Source organism: Oncorhynchus kisutch, unplaced genomic scaffold (genome assembly GCF_002021735.2).
Source record: "Oncorhynchus kisutch isolate 150728-3 unplaced genomic scaffold, Okis_V2 Okis05a-Okis16b_hom, whole genome shotgun sequence".
Taxonomy (NCBI): Eukaryota; Metazoa; Chordata; class Actinopteri; order Salmoniformes; family Salmonidae; genus Oncorhynchus; species Oncorhynchus kisutch.
Window position 1 is genome coordinate 4,544,206 of NW_022261982.1, and position 27,973 is coordinate 4,572,178.

The 27,973-nt window shown below is 48.1% G+C and overlaps 3 protein-coding genes across 5 annotated transcripts in view; 1 reads left to right on the forward strand and 2 right to left on the reverse strand.

Moving 5' to 3' along the window:
* LOC116359818 (general transcription factor 3C polypeptide 3-like) overlaps positions 1-611 on the reverse strand; it is a 22,568-nt gene extending 21,957 nt beyond the window's left edge. The window contains 2 exon segments of the mRNA XM_031813603.1: positions 125-236; positions 390-611. Of these exon segments, the coding sequence (XP_031669463.1) occupies positions 125-236; positions 390-488 (211 nt within the window). The 5' untranslated portion in view covers positions 489-611.
* Positions 612-874: 263 nt separating this feature from the next.
* On the forward strand, positions 875-4,049 carry LOC116359828 (PEST proteolytic signal-containing nuclear protein). Of its 3 annotated transcripts, XM_031813656.1 has the most exons (6): positions 913-976; positions 1,689-1,707; positions 1,780-1,951; positions 2,034-2,108; positions 2,827-2,879; positions 3,323-4,044. In XM_031813656.1, the coding sequence occupies exons 1-6, from the start codon at positions 928-930 to the stop codon at positions 3,435-3,437; spliced, it is 483 nt and encodes a 160-aa protein (XP_031669516.1). In that variant the 5' UTR covers positions 913-927; the 3' UTR covers positions 3,438-4,044. The 3 variants fall into 3 exon arrangements, with proteins under 3 accessions (XP_031669514.1, XP_031669515.1, XP_031669516.1); XM_031813654.1 differs by lacking the exon at positions 1,689-1,707 and having other exon boundaries at positions 875-976; positions 1,728-1,951; positions 3,323-4,049; XM_031813655.1 differs by lacking the exon at positions 1,689-1,707 and having other exon boundaries at positions 877-976; positions 1,731-1,951.
* An 881-nt stretch (positions 4,050-4,930) lies between these two features.
* The window catches only part of LOC109882718 (uncharacterized), a 65,365-nt gene continuing 42,322 nt past the window's right edge, over positions 4,931-27,973 (reverse strand). Inside the window, exons 13-20 of the mRNA XM_031813328.1 lie at positions 16,894-17,056; positions 14,427-14,604; positions 14,028-14,093; positions 13,390-13,519; positions 12,644-12,807; positions 11,840-11,977; positions 6,115-6,282; positions 4,931-5,655 (exon numbers count right to left, since the gene is read on the reverse strand). Coding sequence (XP_031669188.1) covers positions 4,931-5,655; positions 6,115-6,282; positions 11,840-11,977; positions 12,644-12,807; positions 13,390-13,519; positions 14,028-14,093; positions 14,427-14,604; positions 16,894-17,056 — 1,732 coding nt within the window. The remainder of the gene's footprint in view (positions 5,656-6,114; positions 6,283-11,839; positions 11,978-12,643; positions 12,808-13,389; positions 13,520-14,027; positions 14,094-14,426; positions 14,605-16,893; positions 17,057-27,973) is intronic.

Sequence of the window (27,973 nt, forward strand, 5' to 3'; positions counted from 1 at the left end):
TGCTTAAGAAGACATGAAGAGTGCCTTGGCTTTAGCTCAGCGGGCTAATACAAGATTGTGGGAAGCAGAATATCCATGTTCCGAACCCAAGCAGTCACATGACTGAACAAGTGGAGACACACACCTGCGGGCCGTTTTTTAGAACATTTTCTCGGACTGCGGTCGTGGGAAGTGCTGGGGAGAGTGTCATCTGGTCCAATCTCTTCATCTTCCTCTGAACGCCCTTCGTTCGATACCTGAGAGAAAAGATCCGAGATGAGATGCTTTCAACACAGGCATTCGTGAAAGGCGTTCCAGTAGCACATATATATCATTGCGAGCTCCAAAACGTGTACACAAGTTTGATCTTTTCAACGTTAATACAGCATGCAGAGTGATGTCCCACTTACCTTCAATTTAGCTTTTCTTTCCTCTCTCCGTATTTCAAACTCCTCGAATGAAATTCTTCCCTCCAGGTAGTCAATGAGCTCTGAGCTGAACGCCGACATCTCACCGACTAACTAAAACGATTTATGGTGTTTAAAAACACGTAAAACAATGATGATAATTCTCATTGTAAACATTTCATTTTGACAACATGAGTGACACCGGCGACTGTTAATGACGTAATTTCAAAACGACAGAAGTTCTTCTTCGACGCTTCAAAAGGTAGATTTGTAAATCGTTACACACCGCCACCTATCGATTAATGCATGAACCACAAAAATACTCATAAACAAACAGAGACAAATACACACATAAAGTATCAGATAACGACAATACATTGGTATATTATTCTTTGATGATTTTGGTATGAATCATTGGGAGTAAATTCGTGTTTGGTTGTTGTTGTGTTCAGACAAATCCTATTCCAGAACGACAGGTGGCGCTGTTCTGTACCATCTCGTTAGAGAAATCCCATTCGCTTCTTCCATCGTCACTGATGTTATGGCGGACTACAACAAGCACAGCAGCAAGCGGCTCTCCGATGATGGAGGTGATACTAGTACATCTTTAGGGGCAATGTATCGCTGTCTTGTCGAAATAAGACTAGAAGTATAACGTTACATCGACCACCTGTAACTAATACAACATTCCCATGCTCATCGTGTCCGCTTGTGAACGGAGCTTCGGCCTGTCCCCATTCAGCTAGCTAGATAGCAGCCATTGATGTAACGTTAGCAGGTTTCCAATGAAACTAGATAGCTGGTTTTATTAGCTAGCTAGCTTTACGCGAGATCGCTAGGTTAGCCATTGCAGCTGCTCATGTATGATGGAGCAAAGTTTACGATTGTTTTTCCAAATACTTTTGTCGGTAAACACAACTAATATGGGCTTCACTTGGCATGCAGCCAGTTTAAAAAAGAAGACACATTGAGCTAGCTAAGACAGATAAATGCATAGGATGCAACATGCGTTGAACGTAAAAAAAATCTGTATCATGATATGCAATAAACTATAGGCTATGCATGCACATATGCTATGTGGCAAATTGCAATAGTGTTAAAATAACTAGCTAGGTTTATGACCAAAATACCGACCATAACCGCAACAGTTGTGGGAGTGTTTGGTGCTTTCACACACCAACTTCCAAACAGGTTCACCCATAGAATTAGGAATTCCTTTAATAGGATCTCTATGGGTTCACCCACCTACCGGTAACCCGGCAACCACTCCCAGGTAACAGTAGCTCATCCTTGGTTTCCCAGGCAACAGTTGCTCACCTTGGTAAGTTGTTTCGCCTCCAGCAGGACCGGAGGAGAAGGAAGGCAGTGTGAAAACTAAGACTGTCTCTTCCAGCACTGGAGGAGGGGGGAAACGCTCGGCCCAGGAGGTCAGCCCTGGCCCGGGGAAGGTGTCCACCTCGAGCCACCCGGTACCCCCAGCCCCCAAAGTCTCCAAGATAGGATTTGGTCTGATCAGCCAGCCTATAAAGAAGCCTGCGCCCATCTCCATCAAGCTGGGTGCTAGTGTGAGTACCATTAGGGTTAGTGTGTGTGTGACATCTAACTCAGTGTGTGTGGTTGACAGATGTGTGTATCTCTCCATTTTAGAAACCCAAAGAGCCTGTACCTGTTCCTGCCAAGAAACCAGCTCTGGCCTCGGTTTTCAATGTTGACTCTGATGATGTGAGTTAAGGCTGGCTTCATTTCGGCTGGCACCGAGCCAAACTTGGCTAGCCGAATCGAACGAGAGTGCATACTCTCTTAAAATAACTTTGCTGGAAAATTAGAAAAAAGCTGCAATAGTACTGTTTGTCCATTTTGAGACACCGTAGCCAGTATACGCTTCCTCAAAATAGTCAGAATTAATCAAAAAAGAACTCAAGAAATGTAATTAGTTTAGAAGTAGTTTTTTTCAACGTAAGTTCACATCTAACTAAGATGTTTCTTGTAGTATTTTTCAAAGAAAAGTCATATCTCATTGAATGACAGACTTTACTGAAGAATCCCTACTGTTGACCAATCAGAGAGGAAGGAGCGTACACTTCCGCTCCCAACTTCGGCTTGCCTCTAGAAAAATGTTGTGTACCCAAACACCTGAAAAACTGAAATCCAAAACAAACAAAAATGTCACAAAATGACATCACAATATATGCACAAACTGTTTTGGTTGGGAAGCATGCGTACGCCTTCACACACACACACACACACACACAGCATGCTGACGCCTTCATAGACACACAGACACAGCATGCTGACGCCTTCATACACACACACACACCACACGATATCCCAATAGATTAGTAGGTTGTGCAAACAAACTGTCATATGCAGTGAAACATCTATGTTGATGCCTGTGCTCTAACCACAGAGTTGTAATAACAGCTGTTTTCTCCTCTGACAGAGTGAGGAGGAGATGCCTGCAGAAGCCAAGATGAGGATGAAGAACATTGGCAGGTAAGAAGCACAACGTTTGAATTATTATCTCAAAATGTTTTTACAACATCTCACAAATGTTATCTGAAATTCCAGGTTTTCTGACATAATACTCTGTTCATAAATCACTGAGATGTGATGTAACTGTTTCCTAGATCCTTGTCCAGTATTCTACCTAGTGTGCGTCTCTGAAACGGCATCCTATTGCCTATTAGTTAACTAATATTGACCACTTTGGAGAGACCTCTGGCCCAAAGTATGGCACTATATAGGGAATCGGTTACAATTTTGGGTGGATTTGAACCAGGCGTGATGACCACACGTGTTTGCATGGGTCATTTGAGCGTGGACCTACTACTAATCAATGTGATGTTTTCATTTTGGCTAACGCACCAGTTCAGACCTCAGTGGTTTCAACAACCTGTAGGTCCACTACCACACATAACTCTCTATGTTCACCTCAGGGAGACGCCCACGTCAGCAGGCCCCAACTCCTTCAACAAGGGGAAGCAGGGATTCTCCGACCACCAGAAGCTCTGGGAGAGGAAGCTCAAGTCTCAGACGGACACTGACCAATAGGGCTCCGCCTCATTGGTTATTAGTCACAGTAAGACCAGTAGGGCTCGGCCTTACTGGGTTGCTAATGACAACAGTCAAACTGCACACCGTGTTTGTTTGGAATGATGTCACCTTGATTGAGGTCTTTTTCTCTTCGTTTGTCTGTTGACGATGGTGTAAAAACAATGTACATACTGCTATGTAATGATGGGGAGACATTCGTGCTATCAAGCATATTGTTTTGTTTTAAACGTGTGTGTGTGTGTGTGTTATATAGCAGACTGGAGTGGGTGTGTGTGTGTGTGTGTGTGTGTGTGTGTTATATAGCAGACTGGAGTGGGTGTGTGTGTGTGTGTGTTATATAGCAGACTGGAGTCGGTGTAGTTCAGAGCAATGAGGATATGTTTTGGGAAAGGGAGCTTCAAGACAACTTAATAATAGTTTGACTCATCTAGGATATATCACTACTTTATAACAGTCCTAACAGGGTTTTCAACCCTGGCCTTTCCCTCATTTATATACTGTCTGTCATGCCTTTATAGAGTGATCCCAGACAGGAACCATTTCTCCCGTGCCTGAGGTTGACGTGTAGAAATATTCATATTAGGACAATAAACTTACATTCAATTCCAAAATGAAATGTATTTTTTTATGATATTTATGCACACAAAAAAAAGCTATTGAACCACAATGCACATACCAGTGTATCATATACATTCTTCAAATGCATAAATAATGTAAAGCCTCAATGACAATCTTGATGATGTTACTGGGTATAAGAAGAGGAGCGGAGGACAGTATTATCAAAGATCGTTATAACTAAACCAAGATAGACCACACCCTGTCGTTTCAAAAGGGGAATGAATGAGCCGTAGTGGGCAGAACAAGTGGATGCTTCACATTTATACACCCGGTGAAATATCGGTCTTATTGTTCCATCTGTGCTATTATATTCTTTCAAAATGGAAAGAATTTTTTCCTCTCATCAGGAAACGAATTATTCGGCTGTCAACAGCTGTCTTTAACTGTAGCTAATGCAAGTATGTTACATCCTTCTCTGTACTGTAGTTAGTTTGTAATATAAATAAATAGTGGGGTGTATTAACTAGGAAACAAACAGAACTCAACAGAAGCAAGAGAAACTGGGACGGAACCTGAATTTGTCCAATAGAAAGTAGTTTTCGTGGGCAAAACATTTTCCGTTTGCCAAAGGTTTTGCTACGGTCCAAAAACTCTGATCTTTAGCACAGTTATTGGAGAAAAAAACCTGACCTGGTTGGTTTAAAAGACCAATTACTGAAAAAAGAATACACCCAGGATCTGCATTGACTGACATTTACCAGGAACCACTGCTTTGACTGCTATTTACCTCCTGGAACCTGGTAACCACTGCATTACCAGGTTCCAGGAGGTAACAACACATTCTTAGAAGCAACAACCATGAAACCACAGGTCCCTCAACCCCAAAAAATATATATACAAGGTGTCAAGTTACTGGAGAACTGCCCTAACGCCTACAAAACAGTCCCTCTGTCCTGGGTGTCTGTGTGTCTGTCTAACAGTGTCTGTGTGTCTGTCCCAGTCCTACTCTGGGCTGGCATGGCCTTGTGGAGGGATCTCCAGAACCGTGATCCAGAGTTGGAGCTAGTTATCATCCTTCCCTGGTCCTGGGGGGTCCAGTGCAGAGCAGGCAGGACTCTGATGGCCCTCCGAACTAGTGGGGGCATCGGTGAGGCTGGAGTCACCATGCCTAGGGTGTGAGACAGGGGTAGAGATAGAGGCCTGCTGCTGGTTGGGCTGGTGGTGCTGGGGCTAGGACTGGTGTTGGGGATGGTGGGGCTAGGACTGGGGTTGGGGATGGTGGGGCTAGGACTGGGGTTGGGGATGGTGGGGCTAGGACTGGGGTTGGGGATGGTGGGGCTAGGACTGGGGTTGGGGATGGTGGGGCTAGGACTGGGGTTGGGGATGGTGGGGCTAGCACTGGGGTTGGGGATGGTGGGGCTAGGACTGGGGTTGGGGATGGTGGGGCTAGGACTGGGGTTGGGGATGGTGGGGCTAGGACTGGGGTTGCGGTTGGGGCTGGTCCAGATGAGGATGAGTTTGAAGTGTGGGTCTTGTTGTAAGGCTCTGATGCCTGTCTCCAGTTCAAACAGACAGGTACTGGCCAGGTAGTCAGGACTCAGGACACACACCAGTCGCCTGCTGCTGCGGATCGCACACACCACATCCTCTGTATACGCTAAAGCACAGAACACACAAACAAAACCACAAACACCACACAAGTGTCATGCTTGGCAGGGCGACATGATAGTTATGCAGACTGTCAAAATGTGCCAGTAAAACAGTGACTCTTGTGAACCACACATTGTTCAGAATACATTTCATTTGAAAGCTGCCATCTCCAGGCCAACGTTCAACGGTAATGTTTTACAGTCTACTCTGGTAATGTGACTGTTTCTATTCACATGGCCTGCTCAACTATAACCTGAACCTAGATCAGTTTGTGCTGTATAGCCAACTCCTATGGGCGTTGGCTGGCTCTACAGCACAAACTGGTCTGGGACCAGACTAATATGCGTCCTAAATGGCAGCCTTTCTCTATATAGTACCCTACGTTTTAGTGGTACACTAAATAGGGAATAGGATGCCATTTGTACCCTATAGGGAATAGCCATTTGGGATGCACCCTAGAACCCACCTCCGCCCGGCAGCAGGTCTCTCTCTAGCAGAAAGAGGTGGTAGCCCCACTGCCCCTCCAGAACCCTGGGCAGGAGCACCTCCAGTGCCTCCTCTCTTCCTCCTCCCCCCGCCTCCTCAGAGGAAGAGCTGGGCACGTAGGACACAAAGGCATCATATTCCTTGTCATCTACAGAGTCAATACAGGGAAGGAGACAGAAGAGACATTCATCTACAGAGTCAATACAGGGAAGGAGACAGAAGAGACATTCATCTACAGGGTCAATACAGGGAAGGAGACATTCATCTACAGGGTCAATACAGGGAAGGAGACAGAAGAGACATTCATCTACAGAGTCAATACAGGGAAGGAGACAGAAGAGACATTCATCTACAGGGTCAATACAGGGAAGGAGACAGAAGAGACATTCATCTACAGAGTCAATACAGGGAAGGAGACAGAAGAGACATTCATCTACAGGGTCAATACAGGGAAGGAGACAGAAGAGACATTCATCTACAGGGTCAATACAGGGAAGGAGACATTCATCTACAGAGTCAATACAGGGAAGGAGACAGAAGAGACATTCATCTACAGAGTCAATACAGGGAAGGAGACATTCATCTACAGAGTCAATACAGGGAAGGAGACAGAAGAGACATTCATCTACAGAGTCAATACAGGGAAGGAGACATGCATCTACAGAGTCAATACAGGGAAGGAGACAGAAGAGACATTCATCTACAGAGTCAATACAGGGAAGGAGACAGAAGAGACATTCATCTACAGAGTCAATACAGGGAAGGAGACAGAAGAGACATTCATCTACAGAGTCAATACAGGGAAGGAGACAGAAGAGACATTCATCTACAGGGTCAATACAGGGAAGGAGACATTCATCTACAGAGTCAATACAGGGAAGAAGACAGAAGAGACATTCATCTACAGGGTCAATACAGGGAAGGAGACATTCATCTACAGAGTCAATACAGGGAAGAAGACAGAAGAGACATTCATCTACAGGGTCAATACAGGGAAGGAGACATTCATCTACAGAGTCAATACAGGGAAGGAGACAGAAGAGACATTCATCTACAGAGTCAATACAGGGAAGGAGACAGAAGAGACATTCATCTACAGAGTCAATACAGGGAAGGAGACAGAAGAGACATTCATCTACAGAGTCAATACAGGGAAGGAGACAGAAGAGACATTCATCTACAGAGTCAATACAGGGAAGGAGACATTCATCTACAGAGTCAATACAGGGAAGGAGACAGAAGAGACATTCATCTACAGAGTCAATACAGGGAAGGAGACATTCATCTACAGAGTCAATACAGGGAAGGAGAGAGAAGAGACATTCATCTACAGAGTCAATACAGGGAAGGAGACAGAAGAGACATTCATCTACAGAGTCAATACAGGGAAGGAGACAGAAGAGACATTCATCTACAGGTTCAATACAGGGAAGGAGACAGAAGAGACATTCATCTACAGGGTCAATACAGGGAAGGAGACATTCATCTACAGAGTCAATACAGGGAAGGAGACAGAAGAGACATTCATCTACAGAGTCAATACAGGGAAGGAGACATTCATCTACAGAGTCAATACAGGGAAGGAGACAGAAGAGACATTCATCTACAGAGTCAATACAGGGAAGGAGACATTCATCTACAGAGTCAATACAGGGAAGGAGAGAGAAGAGACATTCATCTACAGAGTCAATACAGGGAAGGAGACAGAAGAGACATTCATCTACAGAGTCAATACAGGGAAGGAGACAGAAGAGACATTCATCTACAGAGTCAATACAGGGAAGGAGACATTCATCTACAGAGTCAATACAGGGAAGGAGACAGAAGAGACATTCATCTACAGGGTCAATACAGGGAAGGAGACATTCATCTACAGAGTCAATACAGGGAAGAAGACAGAAGAGACATTCATCTACAGGGTCAATACAGGGAAGGAGACATTCATCTACAAAGTCAATACAGGGAAGAAGACAGAAGAGACATTCATCTACAGGGTCAATACAGGGAAGGAGACATTCATCTACAGAGTCAATACAGGGAAGGAGACAGAAGAGACATTCATCTACAGAGTCAATACAGGGAAGGAGACAGAAGAGACATTCATCTACAGAGTCAATACAGGGAAGGAGACAGAAGAGACATTCATCTACAGAGTCAATACAGGGAAGGAGACAGAAGAGACATTCATCTACAGAGTCAATACAGGGAAGGAGACAGAAGAGACATTCATCTACAGAGTCAATACAGGGAAGGAGACATTCATCTACAGAGTCAATACAGGGAAGGAGAGAGAAGAGACATTCATCTACAGAGTCAATACAGGGAAGAAGACAGAAGAGACATTCATCTACAGGGTCAATACAGGGAAGGAGACATTCATCTACAGAGTCAATACAGGGAAGGAGACAGAAGAGACATTCATCTACAGAGTCAATACAGGGAAGGAGACAGAAGAGACATTCATCTACAGAGTCAATACAGGGAAGGAGACAGAAGAGACATTCATCTACAGAGTCAATACAGGGAAGGAGACAGAAGAGACATTCATCTACAGAGTCAATACAGGGAAGGAGACATTCATCTACAGAGTCAATACAGGGAAGGAGACAGAAGAGACATTCATCTACAGAGTCAATACAGGGAAGGAGACATTCATCTACAGAGTCAATACAGGGAAGGAGAGAGAAGAGACATTCATCTACAGAGTCAATACAGGGAAGGAGACAGAAGAGACATTCATCTACAGAGTCAATACAGGGAAGGAGACAGAAGAGACATTCATCTACAGGTTCAATACAGGGAAGGAGACAGAAGAGACATTCATCTACAGGGTCAATACAGGGAAGGAGACATTCATCTACAGAGTCAATACAGGGAAGGAGACAGAAGAGACATTCATCTACAGAGTCAATACAGGGAAGGAGACATTCATCTACAGAGTCAATACAGGGAAGGAGACAGAAGAGACATTCATCTACAGAGTCAATACAGGGAAGGAGACATTCATCTACAGAGTCAATACAGGGAAGGAGAGAGAAGAGACATTCATCTACAGAGTCAATACAGGGAAGGAGACAGAAGAGACATTCATCTACAGAGTCAATACAGGGAAGGAGACAGAAGAGACATTCATCTACAGAGTCAATACAGGGAAGGAGACATTCATCTACAGAGTCAATACAGGGAAGGAGACAGAAGAGACATTCATCTACAGGGTCAATACAGGGAAGGAGACATTCATCTACAGAGTCAATACAGGGAAGAAGACAGAAGAGACATTCATCTACAGGGTCAATACAGGGAAGGAGACATTCATCTACAAAGTCAATACAGGGAAGAAGACAGAAGAGACATTCATCTACAGGGTCAATACAGGGAAGGAGACATTCATCTACAGAGTCAATACAGGGAAGGAGACAGAAGAGACATTCATCTACAGAGTCAATACAGGGAAGGAGACAGAAGAGACATTCATCTACAGAGTCAATACAGGGAAGGAGACAGAAGAGACATTCATCTACAGAGTCAATACAGGGAAGGAGACAGAAGAGACATTCATCTACAGAGTCAATACAGGGAAGGAGACAGAAGAGACATTCATCTACAGAGTCAATACAGGGAAGGAGACATTCATCTACAGAGTCAATACAGGGAAGGAGAGAGAAGAGACATTCATCTACAGAGTCAATACAGGGAAGGAGACAGAAGAGACATTCATCTACAGAGTCAATACAGGGAAGGAGACAGAAGAGACATTCATCTACAGAGTCAATACAGGGAAGGAGACATTCATCTACAGAGTCAATACAGGGAAGGAGACAGAAGAGACATTCATCTACAGGGTCAATACAGGGAAGGAGACATTCATCTACAGAGTCAATACAGGGAAGAAGACAGAAGAGACATTCATCTACAGGGTCAATACAGGGAAGGAGACAGAAGAGACATTCATCTACAGAGTCAATACAGGGAAGGAGACAGAAGAGACATTAATCTACAGGGTCAATACAGGGAAGGAGACAGAAGAGACATTCATCTACAGAGTCAATACAGGGAAGGAGACAGAAGAGACATTCATCTACAGGGTCAATACAGGGAAGGAGACAGAAGAGACATTCATCTACAGAGTCAATACAGGGAAGGAGACATTCATCTACAGGGTCAATACAGGGAAGGAGACAGAAGAGACATTCAGGTTACAGGGTCAATACAGGGAAGGAGACATTCATCTACAGAGTCAATACAGGGAAGGAGACAGAAGAGACATTCAGGTTACAGGGTCAATACAGGGAAGGAGACATTCATCTACAGAGTCAATACAGGGAAGGAGACAGAAGAGACATTCATCTACAGAGTCAATACAGGGAAGGAGACAGAAGAGACATTCATCTACAGGGTCAATACAGGGAAGGAGACAGAAGAGACATTCATCTACAGGGTCAATACAGTGTATTGATGAATCATTGAAAATAGGTGTTTTTTTTTAGATTTCAGGATATTCCCGAGTTGACTGATTTCAATTAGAACTGACCCCAACCCTTTTTTAAACACATAATACAACACATCGTACTGCAGTGATGACAGTTAGGACAGTGATCACAGTTAGGACAGTGATCACAGTTAGGACAGTGATGACAGTTAGGACAGTGATCACAGTTAGGACAGTGATGACAGTTAGGACAGTGATGACAGTTAGGACAGTGATGACAGTTAGGGCAGTGATGACAGTGATGACAGTTAGGGCAGTGATGATAGTTAGGACAGTGATGACAGTTAGGACAGTGATGACAGTTAGGACAGTGATCACAATTAGGACAGTGATGATAGTTAGGACAGTGATGACAGGACAGTGATCACAGTTAGGACAGTGATGACAGAACAGTGATCACAGTTAGGACAGCGATGACAGTTAGGACAGTGATGACAGTTAGGGCAGTGATGACAGTTAGGACAGTGATGACAGGACAGTGATCACAGTTAGGACAGGGATGACAGAACAGTGATCACAGTTAGGGCAGTGATGACAGTTAGGACAGTGATGACAGTTAGAACAGTTAGGACAGTGATGACAGTTAGGACAGTGATGACAGTTAGGACAGTGATGACAGTTAGGACAGTGATGACAGTTAGGACAGTGATGACAGTTAGGACAGTGATGACAGTTAGGGCAGTGATGACAGTTAGGACAGTGATGACAGTTAGGGCAGTGATGACAGTTAGGACAGTGATAACAGTGATGACAGTGATGACAGTTAGGACAGTGATGACAGTTAGAACAGTGATGACAGTTAGGACAGTGATGACAGTTAGGACAGTGATGACAGAACAGTTAGGACAATGATGACAGTTAGAACAGTGATGACAGTTATGATGTAATTTCAAAGAACTGACAACAACAGGCTTTTTTTCTAGAACACCCAGCCATCTTTCTGTGTGGTTTGAGGTTGTAACTAGTCAAGTTGAAACAGTCATTTCCTGATGGCTAGATTTGAGGTTTGCCTAGATGCTAGATAGCTTTTATCTGACAGTGTGTGTTTTCATGTGTGTGTAAGATTGGGAGTGGAGGAGATGGACACCATATAACAACCAATAGATACTTGGTAAGAGTGGGAGGAGAAAACCCAAAATGAAGATATCCTGTGATTTGTTTTCCGTCCGTCCGTCTGTTTGTCTGTCTGTGAGTGAGTGAGTGATGTGTTTCTGACCTGTGGTGGTCTGTTTGTATGGGAGGTAGATTCTGTAGAGAATAGAGATCTCTAGCCAGTAGACGTGCACTGTAATGCCCATCCCAGCTACAAACAGCAGAGACACCACCGGACACACTATCACCAGCACACGGGAAACTGAAACAGCATTACAAAATACACATTATAAACTGGGTGGTTCCAGTCCTGAATGCTGATTGGCTGACAGCCGTATACCACGGGTATGACAAAACATTTATTTTAACTGCTCTAACTACGTTGGTAACCAGTTTATAATATCAATAAGGAACCTCGGGGGTTTGTGGTATATGGCCACTATACCACGGCTAAGGACTGTGTCCAGGTACTCCACATTGCGTCGTGCATAAGAACAGCCCATAGCCGTGGTATATTGGCCACATACCACACCCCCTCGGGCCTTATTGTTTAATTATAACACATAGGAGCGTTGTTGTCTCAGATAACAGTATGACAAGATATGGTTATTAAGTCAAAAAATACATTGCTAGTGTTCTCTGAAAAATGGATCTGACTCGTGGTAGGCTAACCTTGGTACCCAGAACCAAATCAGATGCAATGAGAGACTAGGGCTGCGTTCCAATAATCTCTACTTCCTCTAGATGTGTGACCTTGTTCATTACTCCCAACCAATTGAAAAGCATTGGATTGGACCAGGCAGGTGCCAGAGGGAGTTGTCATAAAACAGTCATTTCATTCAAGATCCATGAAGGGAAGTGAACAAGTGCACACTTGGGGAGAAAGGAGAGATGATTGAGATGCACCCCATCAGTATTCTTCTGGTACCTGCAGCTTTCCTTGTCAGCCTGATGGTGGCGCTGCTGTTGCCTACAGAGTTCTGGGCCAGACAGGTGAAGGTGGAGTCCAGGTGTAGCTGGGTCACCTCCGGGATTTGAGCTGTCCTGGTGACCGTGAACTCAAACTCTTCAATACTCCTTTCCCTCACCTGCCTGGAGAGGAAACAGAAGGTGACCCTCTGGTCGACTATGAAAAGCCAACTGACATTTACTCCTGAGGTGCTGACCTGTTGCACCCTCGACAACTAATGTGATTATTATTATTTGACCATGCTGGTCATTTATGAACATTTGAACATCGTGGTCATGTTCTGTTATAATCTCCACCCGGCACAGCCAGAAGAGGACTGGCCACCCCTCATAGCCTGGTTCCTCTCTAGGTTTCTTCCTAGGTATTGGCCTTTCTAGGGAGTTTTTCCTAGCCACCGTGCTTCTACACCTGCATTGCTTGCTGTTTGGGGTTTTAGGCTGGGTTTCTGTACAGCACTTTGAGATATCAGCTGATGTACGAAGGGCTATATAAATATATTTGATTTGATTTGGTTGTTGCCCAAATGGCATCCTGTTCCCTATAAAGTACACTGTGCACTATGTAGGGACTAGGGTGCCATTTTGGGACGTAGGTGCCTGACAAAAAAAAAGGTTTAATGAATGAATCATTCATTCATTAATGTTAATGCTTAATATACAATAATACATGACGAGCATCAATAACAAGAATGAGATCCAACTCACTGTGCTTCCATCTCCATCAGTTTCATCATGCCTTCATGGTTGCTATGGGAACTGATCCACCACTGGACCACTGGGTCAAAGGTCCTCTGGAATCCAAAATGCACCTGACAGCTCAGATTATGAGGCTCCCCTGGGGAATAGAGGGTTGATATAAGGACTAGGCTGCATCCCCATTACCTATATAGTGCACTACCTCATAGGGCTTTAGTCTAAAGTAGTGCACTACCCCATAGGGCTTCTGGTCTAAAGTAGTGCACTACCCCATAGGGCTCGGGTCTAAAGTAGTACACTACCCCATAGGGCTCTGGTCTAAAGTAGTGCACTACCCCATAGGGCTCTGGTCTAAAGTAGTGCACTACCCCATAGGTCTCTGGTCTAAAGTAGTGCACTACCCCATAGGGCTCTGGTCTAAAGTAGTGCACTACCACATAGGGCTCTGGTCTAAAGTAGTGCACTACCACATAGAGTTCTGGTCTAAAGTAGTGCACTACCCCATAGGGCTCTGGTCTAAAGTAGTGCACTATATAGGGAATAAGTTGCCATTTAGGACGAAGCCATAAACTGGTGAAACACAGTGATCATACTCTATACAACTGCCATCATCAAATCAATCATTCAACCTCAGGCTCTGCACTCACCCAGCTCCACGCCCTCTTCGTTGCCATGGGGATAAGTAATCTGTGGAGGGTATTTGGTGTCAGCGGCTGTGGAGGTAAAAGTGACATTTACTAGAATGTGTGTGTACAGTATGTGTACGAGCATGTGTGGTGTGTGTGCAATTCGTAAGTGCGTGCATGTGATGTGTATAGGCGTGTGTTCATCTTGTGTGGTGTGTGTATGGGCGTGCGTTCATCTTGTGTGGTGTGTGTATGGGCGTGCGTTCATCTTGTGTGGTGTGTGTTTGGGCGTGCGTTCATCTTGTGTGGTGTGTGTATGGCCGTGCGTTCATCTTGTGTGGTGTGTGTATGGGCGTGTGTTCATCTTGTGTGGTGTGTGTTGGGAGACAGAGCCTGCAGCGACAGTCCTCCCGTACTTACGTATGACCGAGACATTAACAGATCTCCTGACTGTCCAGGGGATCCCGTTGTCTTCGTAGGTGTAGTCACAGAAATACACTGTAGCATCACTCACATAGACAGTACCCAGCAGAAGAGTATACCGGTCTACCACAGAGATAGTCCTCTTATCCTGTATCTCACACACAGGCCTGGCATCCTGCAGAGAAACCCATGATGTAAAGCCATTATTCACTTGTTTGCCTGTTCAGGTCGTTTGTTCATTTCTTTGTACGTTCGTCTATTTATTCCATACATGTGTTGACCTGTCACAGGTGAGCAGGTGTGTAACCGGCCACATGGGTGTGTAAGGCTTGTACTTGTGTTTACTAAAGGTTAGGAGTTTGTGTAAAGTCTTAGATGCAGTGGAATGATACCATAATTACATTCTGAAGAGAAACAAACATCAGGTAAAACCTTCCGTCCATCATTATAGCACCCACCTACCCACCCAACCATCCACCTACCCACCCACCCACCCACCCACCCACCCATCCATCCACCCACCTACCTACCTACCCACCCATCCACCCACCCACCTACCCAACCACCCACCCACCCACCCACCCACCTACCTACCCACCCACCCACCCACCCACCCACCCACCCACCCACCCACCCATCCACCTACCTACCTACCCATCCATCTACCCACCTACCCACCCACCCACCTACCCAACCAACCACCCACCCACCCACCCATCCACCTACCTACCCATCCATCTACCCACCCACCCACCACCTACCCATCCACCTACCCACCCACCTACCCATCCACCTACCCACCTACCCATCCACCTACCCACCCACCCATCCACCTACCCACCTACCCATCCACCTGCCCACCTACCCATCCACCTACCCACCTACCCATCCATCTACCCACCTACCCACCCACCCATCCACCTACCCACCCATACATCTACCCACCTACCCAACCAACCACCCACCTACCCACCCACCCATCCACCTACCTACCCACCCATCCATCTACCCACCTACCCAACCAACCAACCACCCACCTACCCACCCACCCACCTACCCACCCACCCATCCACCTACCTACCCACCCATCCATCTACCCACCTACCCAACCAACCAACCACCCACCTACCCACCCACCCATCCACCCACCTACCCACCCATCCATCTACCCACCTACCCAACCAACCAACCACCCACCTACCCACCCACCCATCCACCTACCTACCCACCCATCCATCTACCCACCTACCCACCCACCTACCCAACCAACCACCCACCCACCCACCCACCCACCCACCCACCCACCCACCCACCCACCCACCCACCCACCCACCCATCCACCTACCTACCCATCCATCTACCCACCCACCCACCCACCCACCCACCTACCCATCCACCTACCCACCCACCTACCCATCCACCTACCCACCTACACATCCACCTACCCACCCATCCATCTACCCACCTACCCACCCACCCATCCACCTACCCACCCATACATCTACCCACCTACCCAACCAACCAACCACCCACCTACCCACCCACCCATCCACCTACCTACCCACCCATCCATCTACCCACCTACCCAACCAACCAACCACCCACCCACCCATCCACCTACCTACCCACCCATCCATCTACCCACCTACCCAACCAACCAACCACCCACCTACCCACCCACCCATCCACCTACCTACCCACCCATCCATCTACCCACCTACCCAACCAACCAACCACCCACCTACCCACCCACCCATCCACCTACCTACCCACCCATCCATCTACCCACCTACCCAACCAACCAACCACCCACCTACCCACCCACCCACCCATCCACCTACCTACCCACCCATCCATCTACCCACCTACCCAACCAACCAACCACCTACCTACCCACCCACCCATCCACCTACCCACCTACCCAATCAACCACCCACCTACCCAACCAACCAACCACCCACCCACCCACCCATCCACCTACCCACCCACCCACCCACCCACCCACCCACCCACCCACCCACCCATCCACCTACCCACCTACCCAACCAACCAACCAACCACCCACCTACCCACCCACCCATCCACCTACCTACCTACCCACCCATCCATCTACCCACCTACCCAACCAACCAACCACCCACCCACCTACCCACCCATCCACCTACCCACCTACCCAACCAACCAACCACCCACCTACCCACCCACCCATCCACCTCCCTACCCACCCATCCACCTACCCACCTACCCAACCAACCAACCACCCACGTACCCACCCACCCATCCACCTACCTACCCACCCATCCATCTACCCACCTACCCAACCAACCAACCAACCACCCACCTACCCACCCACCCACCCACAAACCCACCCACCCATCCATTCATTCAACCATCCAACCAACCATCCATCGATCCACCAACCATCCATCCATTCATCCATCCAAAAATCTGCTGGAATAATCACCTTGTACCATGTGACCTCTGACCTCTGTGTCCGACATTTGATCCCAGGACATGGGATCCTGCCACCTTTGCCCAGAACCAGTGTGACTCTGTTCTCCTCTGTGTCCCTGCACCCCAGGCTGGCCCTCTCCAGCACCTCAACATAGACGTGGATCACCATACCACTGTGATAATAACAACACACATTCAAATTCACACATTGCGTCTTGGAAAGGTCAAAAATATAGGCAAACTGTTTTTCAAAATCAAACCCAGGCAAACTGTTGAAAGTAAGAACCGAATTTGTACTGTCTTTGTGAAGGCGTTTTGGTCCTGAAGAGAATTCATGTAATGACGTGGCAGGGGGCGGTAGGGTAGCCTAGTGGTTAGAGCGTTGTTTTGGAGAGTTACACTACTTCATCCGTCCATTCCACCAAAGCTTCTCTCACTTCTTCTGATCAAAGGGCAGGAAACAGAGAGAGGGGCCTACCCAAACAGAGTCAATACAGACTACCTACCCTGTGAAACAGAGAGAGAGGGGCCTACCCAAACAGAGTCCATACAGACTACCTACCCTGTGGAAACAGAGAGAGGGGCCTACCCAAACAGAGTCAATACAGACTACCTACCCTGTGAAACAGAGAGAGGGGCCTACCCAAACAGAGTCAATACAGACTACATACCCTGTGAAACAGAGAGAGAGGGGCCTACCCAAACAGAGTCAATACAGACTACCTACCCTGTGAAACAGAGAGAGGGGCCTACCCAAACAGAGTCAATACAGACTACCTACCCTGTGGATACAGAGATTGGGGCCTACCCAAACAGAGTCAATACAGACTACCTACCCTGTGAAACAGAGAGAGGGGCCTACCCAAACAGAGTCAATACAGACTACCTACCCTGTGAAACAGAGAGAGGGGCCTACCCAAAAAAGAGTCGATACAGACTGCCTACCCTGTGAACAGAGAGAGGGGCCTACCCAAACAGAGTCAATACAGACTACCTACCCTGTGAAACAGAGAGAGGGGCCTACCAGAACAGAGTCAATACAGACTACCTACCCTGTGGAAACAGAGAGAGGGGCCTACCCAAACAGAGTCAATACAGACTACCTACCCTGTGGAAACAGAGAGAGGGGCCTACCCAAACAGAGTCAATACAGACTACCTACCCTGTGGAAACAGAGAGAGGGGCCTACCCAAACAGAGTCAATACAGACTACCTACCCTGTGGAAACAGAGAGAGGGGCCTACCCAAACAGAGTCAATAGAGACTACCTACCCTGTGAAACAGAGAGAGAGGGGCCTACCCAAACAGAGTCCATACAGACTACCTACCCTGTGGAAACAGAGAGAGGGGCCTACCCAAAGACCGTCAACAGACTACCTACCCTGTGTGGCATGTGTACTTCCCAGAGTCCTTTGCAGTAACGTTAGAGAACCAGAGCGCGTTCCCCCGTCCTGTCACGGCCCCGTCATCTCTGTCTCTGTTGGTTTCCCCCTCGGCCTTCGACCAATCAGCTTCCTCAGAGCTGGCTGTGATGTTGTAGAGACGCTCACAGAGCCCGGCGGACTGTGGTTTGGTACATTGCATGACAAACCCCTCCCCAGAGAAAGCTTTGTAGCCGTACGTCTCTGAGCCTGGCTTCAAACCTACTCGTGTCACACAAGAAAGACATCTCTCATTCCACACCGATGTAAGTATAATGTAAATAATGTACATAATACTGAAGGCATATGATATGTCTATATGCACATGGAATATCTACCTGGTCAAATCTATACATGTTGTTTTATACAATTGTTTGATAATAAAGATAAGTACCTTCTTCCTTGTCCCAGCGACTTTCACAGAAGTATCTCTGCAGAAAACATGCGATGATTGCTAAAGCCAGTGACGGTCCAGGATGCATCACTCCGTACCACTTCATTCATTCCAATATCAAACCCACCACTTCCTTCATTTCAATATCAAACCCACCACTTCCTTCATTCCAATATCAACCCACCACTGCGTGTCATAACTGTCACAAGGATCTGGGTTTCCTGGAAACAGAATCTCTTTCACCACTCTAAAACCAGACAAATAGCTGTCAGTCCCTTCCTAGTAAATGAAAAGGAACTAATCTGAACTAGTTTCCCTGCGTTCCACTGCTCTGTTCTCCTTTAGCCACTAGTCTGTGCAGCTTGCCTCTTAAGACAGTTGGAAACCAATCATATCTGATACTGGCTTCCCTCAGAGATGCACCATGTGAAAACATGACCACCAGTTTCCTGTGTCAACGTCCATTTCCTGGTTAGATGCAGAGAGCTCTACTTCTCTAGAAGTTTCATACCATCTTTGGGATTCTGTGCATCTGCGGGTGTGGGTAGACGGGGTGTGAAATGTGTAAGTATGCAAGGCGGATCTGTGATGTAAGAGAAGGCAGCTGTGTTACAAGTCCAAAACATTTATTGAAGCACAGTTTCAATACCTTAGTAACACTGAACAGTGGTGAGTCTATAGACCAATACCTTATTAACACTGAACAGTGGTGAGTCTATAGACCAATACCTTATTAACACTGAACAGTGGTGAGTCTATAGACCAATACCTTAGTAACACTGAACAGTGGTGAGTCTATAGACCAATACCTTAGTAACACTGAACAGTGGTGAGTCTATAGACCAATACATTAGTAACACTGAACAGTGGTGAGTCTATAGACCAATACATTAGTAACACTGAACAGTGGTGAGTCTATAGACCAATACCTTAGTAACACTGAACAGTGGTGAGTCTATAGACCAATACCTTAGTAACACTGAACAGTGGTGAGTCTATAGACCAATACCTTAGTAACACTGAACAGTGTTCCATATAGTCCATTACTTTTGACCAGGTCCCATAGACCCTAAGTACATTGTATGTCCAGGCTTAAATGCCCAAATAAAGGCTTAATAATGAATACTGTTTCGATAAAACATTCTTCATCTACACATGTCACAATCCCATCTACTCATACTATGTAGTGGATTATGAGCCCATTCTTCATCTACACATGTCACAATCCCATCTACTCATACTATGTGGATTATGAGCCCATTCTTCATCTACACATGTCACAATCCCATCTACTCATACTATGTGGATTATGAGCCCATTCTTCATCTACACATGTCACAATCCCATCTACTCATACTATGTGGATTATGAGCCCATTCTTCATCTACACATGTCACAATCCCATCTACTCATACTATGTGGATTATGAGACAATTCTTCATCTACACATGTCACAATCCCATCTACTCATACTATGTGGATTATGAGCCCATTCTTCATCTACACATGTCACAATCCCATCTACTCATACTATGTGGATTATGAGCCCATTCTTCATCTACACATGTCACAATCCCATCTACTCATACTATGTGGATTATGAGCCCATTCTTCATCTACACATGTCACAATCCCATCTACTCATACTATGTGGATTATGAGACAATTCTTCATCTACACATGTCACAATCCCATCTACTCATACTATGTGGATTATGAGACAATTCTTCATCTACATATCCTGTCTGGATATTCTGTTTACTGTTGTTCACCAGGTTAACTTCCTGGTTCATGTCAATGTACTTGGTGATTCTATTGTGATTATTACCATAGCAGACTCCTACACACAGCAGCCCTGCGAAATACCAGGGCCAAGGAATTCATGCATTTCTTCTCAATGTCATTTCTGTCTCGTGTTTTGTTGGGAGTGTACATAACTACACTGAGGTGTGACCTGCTGCTGTGGGTGGTCTTTCCTTGAATCTCTTAATGTTTTTTTTTGTGTGGGGGGGAGGGGTCTGGCCCCCGACTGGTAACAGAGAGGAACAGGTAGAGAAACAGGTAGAGCGAGAAAGACAATTCTTCTGTCTACTAGACAAGCAGAGTCAATGGGTCTTAAAGTAGCTGTCCAGTGAAAATCTCACTTTTAGAAGTTCATATTCCATTAACTCAAGTTATGTCCTACACTCATATTTGTGGCCAATGCATACATTTGAGAAAACAAAACACACAAAAACCCACCTCAAACTTATATCTCAAATACACTTCTTGCTATTTCCTCATAGAACATGATGTAATGTTGGCTCATTGGCTCAGCGGTCTAGTCGCATTAATATTTTTCGCATTAATATTTTTAATGACCGGTATACGCCCACACTATTCTGTTGCTGGGGTAAGCCCACACCATTCTGTTGCTGGGGTAAGCCGACACCATTCTGATGCTGGGGTAAGCCCACACCATTCTGTTGCTGGGGTAAGCCCACACCATTCTGTTGCTGGGGTAAGCCCACACCATTCTGATGCTGGGGTAAGCCCACACCATTCTGATGCTGGGGTAAGCCCACACCATTCTGTTGCTGGGGTAAGCCCACACCATTCTGTTGCTGGGGTAAGCCCACACTATTCTGTTGCTGGGGTAAGCCCACACCATTCTGATGCTGGGGTAAGCCCACACCATTCTGATGCTGGGGTAAGCCCACACCATTCTGTTGCTGGGGTAAGCACACACTATTCTGATGCTGGGGTAAGCACACACTATTCTGATGCTGGGGTAAGCCCACACCATTCTGATGCTGGGGTAAGCACACACTATTCTGATGCTGGGGTAAGCCCACACAATTCTGTTGCTGGGGTAAGCCCACACCATTCTGATGCTGGGGTAAGCCCACACCATTCTGATGCTGGGGTAAGCCCACACCATTCTGTTGCTGGGGTAAGCCCACACCATTCTGTTGCTGGGGTAAGCCCACACCATTCTGTTGCTGGGGTAAGCCCACACCATTCTGATGCTGGGGTAAGCCCACACCATTCTGTTGCTGGGGTAAGCCCACACCATTCTGTTGCTGGGGTAAGCCCACACCATTATGTTGCTGGGGTAAGCCCACATCATTCTGTTGCTGGGGTAAGCCCACACCATTCTGTTGCTGGGGTAAGCCCACACCATTCTGATGCTGGGGTAAGCCCACACCATTCTGTTGCTGGGGTAAGCCCACACCATTCTGATGCTGGGGTAAGCCCACACCATTCTGATGCTGGGGTAAGCCCACACCATTCTGTTGCTGGGATAAGCCCACACCATTCTGTTGCTGGGGTAAGCCCACACCATTCTGTTGCTGGGGTAAGCCCACACCATTCTGATGCTGGGGTAAGCCCACACCATTCTGATGCTGGGGTAAGCCCACACCATTCTGATGCTGGGGTAAGCCCACACCATTCTGTTTCTGGGGTAAGCCCACACCATTCTGATGCTGGGGTAAGCCCACACCATTCTGATGCTGGGGTAAGCCCACACCATTCTGATGCTGGGGTAAGCCCACACCATTCTGTTGCTGGGGTAAGCCCACACCATTCTGTTGCTGGGGTAAGCCCACACCATTCTGTTGCTGGGGTAAGCCCACACCATTCTGTTGCTGGGGTAAGCACACACTATTCTGATGCTGGGGTAAGCCCACACCATTCTGTTGCTGGGGTAAGCCCACACCATTCTGATGCTGGGGTAAGCCCACACCATTCTGATGCTGGGGTAAGCACACACCATTCTGTTGCTGGGGTAAGCCCACACCATTCTGTTGCTGGGGTAAGCCCACACCATTCTGTTGCTGGGGTAAGCCCACACCATTCTGTTGCTGGGGTAAGCCCACACCATTCTGTTGCTGGGGTAAGCCCACACCATTCTGTTGCTGGGGTAAGCCCACACCATTCTGTTGCTGGGGTAAGCCCACACCATTCTGATGCTGGGGTAAGCCCATACCAGTCTGATGCTGGGGTAAGCCCACACCATTCTGATGCTGGGGTAAGCCCACACCATTCTGATGCTGGGGTAAGCCCACACCATTCTGATGCTGGGGTAAGCCCACACCATTCTGTTGCTGGGGTAAGCCCACACCATTCTGTTGCTGGGGTAAGCCCACACCATTCTGTTGCTGGGGTAAGCCCACACCATTCTGTTGCTGGGGTAAGCCCACACCATTCTGATGCTGGGGTAAGCCCACACCATTCTGTTGCTAGGGTAAGCCCACACCATTCTGTTGCTGGGGTAAGCCCACACCATTCTGTTGCTGGGGTAAGCCCACACCATTCTGATGCTGGGGTAAGCCCACACCATTCTGTTGCTGGGGTAAGCCCACACCATTCTGTTGCTGGGGTAAGCCCACACCATTCTGTTGCTGGGGTAAGCCCACACCATTCTGTTGCTGGGTAAGCCCACACCATTCTGTTGCTGGGGTAAGCCCACACCATTCTGTTGCTGGGGTAAGCCCACACCATTCTGATGCTGGGGTAAGCCCACACCATTCTGTTGCTGGGGTAAGCACACACTATTCTGATGCTGGGGTAAGCACACACTATTCTGATGCTGGGGTAAGCCCACACCATTCTGATGCTGGGGTAAGCCCACACCATTCTGTTGCTGGGGTAAGCCCACACCATTCTGTTGCTGGGGTAAGCCCACACCATTCTGATGCTGGGGTAAGCCCACACCATTCTGATGCTGGGGTAAGCCCACACCATTCTGTTGCTGGGGTAAGCCCACACCATTCTGATGCTGGGGTAAGCCCACACCATTCTGTTGCTGGGGTAAGCCCACACCATTCTGATGCTGGGGTAAGCCCACACCATTCTGATGCTGGGGTAAGCCCACACCATTCTGTTGCTGGGATAAGCCCACACCATTCTGTTGCTGGGTAAGCCCACACCATTCTGTTGCTGGGGTAAGCCCACACCATTCTGATGCTGGGGTAAGCCCACACCATTCTGATGCTGGGGTAAGCCCACACCATTCTGATGCTGGGGTAAGCCCACACTATTCTGTTGCTGGGGTAAGCCCACACCATTCTGATGCTGGGGTAAGCCCACACCATTCTGTTGCTGGGGTAAGCCCACACCATTCTGATGCTGGGGTAAGCCCACACCATTCTGTTGCTGGGGTAAGCCCACACCATTCTGATGCTGGGGTAAGCCCACACCATTCTGATGCTGGGGTAAGCCCACACCATTCTGATGCTGGGGTAAGCCACACCATTCTGTTGCTGGGGTAAGCCCACACCATTCTGTTGCTGGGGTAAGCCCACACCATTCTGTTGCTGGGGTAAGCCCACACCATTCTGTTGCTGGGGTAAGCACACACTATTCTGATGCTGGGGTAAGCCCACACCATTCTGTTGCTGGGGTAAGCCCACACCATTCTGATGCTGGGGTAAGCCCACACCATTCTGATGCTGGGGTAAGCACACACCATTCTGTTGCTGGGGTAAGCCCACACCATTCTGTTGCTGGGGTAAGCCCACACCATTCTGTTGCTGGGGTAAGCCCACACCATTCTGTTGCTGGGGTAAGCCCACACCATTCTGTTGCTGGGGTAAGCCCACACCATTCTGTTGCTGGGGTAAGCCCACACCATTCTGTTGCTGGGGTAAGCCCACACCATTCTGTTGCTGGGGTAAGCCCACACCATTCTGTTGCTGGGGTAAGCCCACACCATTCTGTGCTGGGGTAAGCCCACACCATTCTGTTGCTGGGGTAAGCCCACACCATTCTGATGCTGGGGTAAGCCCACACCATTCTGATGCTGGGGTAAGCCCACACAATTCTGTTGCTGGGTAAGCCCACACCATTCTGATGCTGGGGTAAGCCCACACCATTCTGATGCTGGGGTAAGCCCACACCATTCTGTTGCTGGGGTAAGCCCACACCATTCTGTTGCTGGGGTAAGCCCACACCATTCTGTTGCTAGGGTAAGCCCACACCATTCTGTTGCTGGGGTAAGCCCACACCATTCTGTTGCTGGGGTAAGCCCACACCATTCTGTTGCTAGGGTAAGCCCACACCATTCTGTTGCTGGGGTAAGCCCACACCATTCTGTTGCTGGGGTAAGCCCACACCATTCTGTTGCTGGGGTAAGCCCACACCATTCTGTTGCTGGGGTAAGCCCACACCATTCTGTTGCTGGGGTAAGCCCACACCATTCTGTTGCTGGGGTAAGCCCACACCATTCTGATGCTGGGGTAAGCCCACACCATTCTGTTGCTGGGGTAAGCACACACTATTCTGATGCTGGGGTAAGCACACACTATTCTGATGCTGGGGTAAGCCCACACCATTCTGATGCTGGGGTAAGCACACACTATTCTGATGCTGGGGTAAGCCCACACAATTCTGTTGCTGGGGTAAGCCCACACCATTCTGATGCTGGGGAAAGCCCACACCATTCTGATGCTGGGGTAAGCCCACACCATTCTGATGCTGGGGTAAGCCCACACCATTCTGTTGCTGGGGTAAGCCCACACCATTCTGTTGCTGGGGTAAGCCCACACCATTCTGTTTCTGGGGTAAGCCCACACCATTCTGATGCTGGGGTAAGCCCACACTATTCTGTTGCTGGGGTAAGCCCACACCATTCTGATGCTGGGGTAAGCCCACACCATTCTGTTGCTGGGTAAGCCCACACCATTCTGATGCTGGGGTAAGCCCACACCATTCTGTTGCTGGGGTAAGCCCACACCATTCTGATGCTGGGGTAAGCCCACACCATTCTGTTGCTGGGGTAAGCCCACACCATTCTGATGCTGGGGTAAGCCCACACCATTCTGATGCTGGGGTAAGCCCACACCATTCTGTTGCTGGGGTAAGCCCACACCATTCTGTTGCTGGGGTAAGCCCACACCATTCTGTTGCTGGCTGGGGTAAGCCCACACCATTCTGTTGCTGGGGTAAGCACACACTATTCTGATGCTGGGGTAAGCCCACACCATTCTGTTGCTGGGGTAAGCCCACACCATTCTGATGCTGGGGTAAGCCCACACCATTCTGATGCTGGGGTAAGCACACACCATTCTGTTGCTGGGGTAAGCCCACACCATTCTGTTGCTGGGGTAAGCCCACACCATTCTGTTGCTGGGGTAAGCCCACACCATTCTGTTGCTGGGGTAAGCCCACACCATTCTGTTGCTGGGGAAAGCCCACACCATTCTGTTGCTGGGGTAAGCCCACACCATTCTGATGCTGGGGTAAGCCCACACCATTCTGTTGCTAGGGTAAGCCCACACCATTCTGTTGCTGGGGTAAGCCCACACCATTCTGTTGCTGGGGTAAGCCCACACCATTCTGATGCTGGGGTAAGCCCACACCATTCTGTTGCTGGGGTAAGCCCACACCATTCTGTTGCTGGGGTAAGCCCACACCATTCTGTTGCTGGGGTAAGCCCACACCATTCTGTTGCTGGGGTAAGCACACACTATTCTGATGCTGGGGTAAGCACACACTATTCTGATGCTGGGGTAAGCCCACACCATTCTGATGCTGGGGTAAGCACACACTATTCTGATGCTGGGGTAAGCCCACACCATTCTGATGCTGGGGAAAGCCCACACCATTCTGATGCTGGGGTAAGCCCACACCATTCTGATGCTGGGGTAAGCCCACACCATTCTGTTGCTGGGGTAAGCCCACACCATTCTGTTGCTGGGGTAAGCCCACACCATTCTGTTGCTGGGGTAAGCCCCACCATTCTGATGCTGGGGTAAGCCCACACCATTCTGTTGCTGGGGTAAGCCCACACCATTCTGTTGCTGGGGTAAGCCCACACCATTATGTTGCTGGGGTAAGCCCACATCATTCTGTTGCTGGGGTAAGCCCACACCATTCTGTTGCTGGGGAAAGCCCACACCATTCTGTTGCTGGGGTAAGCCCACACCATTCTGTTGCTGGGGTAAGCCCACACCATTCTGATGCTGGGGTAAGCCCACACCATTCTGTTGCTAGGGTAAGCCCACACCATTCTGTTGCTGGGGTAAGCCCACACCATTCTGTTGCTGGGGTAAGCCCACACCATTCTGTTGCTGGGGTAAGCCCACACCATTCTGATGCTGGGGTAAGCCCACACCATTCTGTTGCTAGGGTAAGCCCACACCATTCTGTTGCTGGGGTAAGCCCACACCATTCTGTTGCTGGGGTAAGCCCACACCATTCTGTTGCTGGGGTAAGCCCACACCATTCTGATGCTGGGGTAAGCCCATACCAGTCTGATGCTGGGGTAAGCCCACACCATTCTGATGCTGGGGTAAGCCCACACCATTCTGATGCTGGGGTAAGCCCACACCATTCTGATGCTGGGGTAAGCCCACACCATTCTGTTGCTGGGGTAAGCCCACACCATTCTGTTGCTGGGGTAAGCCCACACCATTCTGTTGCTGGGGTAAGCCCACACCATTCTGTTGCTGGGGTAAGCCCACACCATTCTGATGCTGGGGTAAGCCCACACCATTCTGTTGCTAGGGTAAGCCCACACCATTCTGTTGCTGGGGTAAGCCCACACCATTCTGTTGCTGGGTAAGCCCACAACCATTCTGATGCTGGGGTAAAGCCCACACCATTCTGTTGCTGGGGTAAGCCACACCATTCTGTTGCTGGGGTAAGCCCACACACCATTCTGTTGCTGGGGGTAAGCCCACACCATTCTGTTGCTGGGGTAAGCCCACACCATTCTGTTGCTGGGGTAAGCCCACACCATTCTGTTGCTGGGGTAAGCCCACACCATTCTGATGCTGGGGGTAAGCCCACACCATTCTGTGCTGGGGTAAGCACACACTATTCTGATGCTGGGGTAAGCACACACTATTCTGATGCTGGGGTAAGCCCACACCATTCTGATGCTGGGGTAAGCACACACTATTCTGATGCTGGGGTAAGCCTACACAATTCTGTTGCTGGGGTAAGCCCACACCATTCTGATGCTGGGGGAAAGCCACACCATTCTGATGCTGGGGTAAGCCACACCATTCTGATGCTGGGTAAGCCCACACCATTCTGTTGCTGGGTAAGCCCACACCTTCTGTTGCTGGGTAAGCCCACACCATTCTGGTGCTGGGGTAAGCCCACACCATTCTGATTGCTGGGGTAAGCCCACACCATCTGTTGCTGGGGTAAGCCCACACCATTCTGTGCTGGGGTAAGCCCACACCATTATGTTGCTGGGGGTAAGCCCACATCATTCTGTTGCTGGGGTAAGCCCACACCATTATGTTGCTGGGGTAAGCCCACATCATTCTGTTGCTGGGGTA

Coding starts and splice junctions, on each gene's coding strand:
- LOC116359828 (XM_031813654.1), top strand. CDS start 928: ATGGCGGACTACAACAAGCACAGCAGCAAGCGGCTCTCCGATGATGGA. Junction 977..1,727: donor GCGGCTCTCCGATGATGGAG/GTGATACTAGTA, acceptor TTTCGCCTCCAG/CAGGACCGGAGGAGAAGGAA. Junction 2,880..3,322: donor AGGATGAAGAACATTGGCAG/GTAAGAAGCACA, acceptor TGTTCACCTCAG/GGAGACGCCCACGTCAGCAG.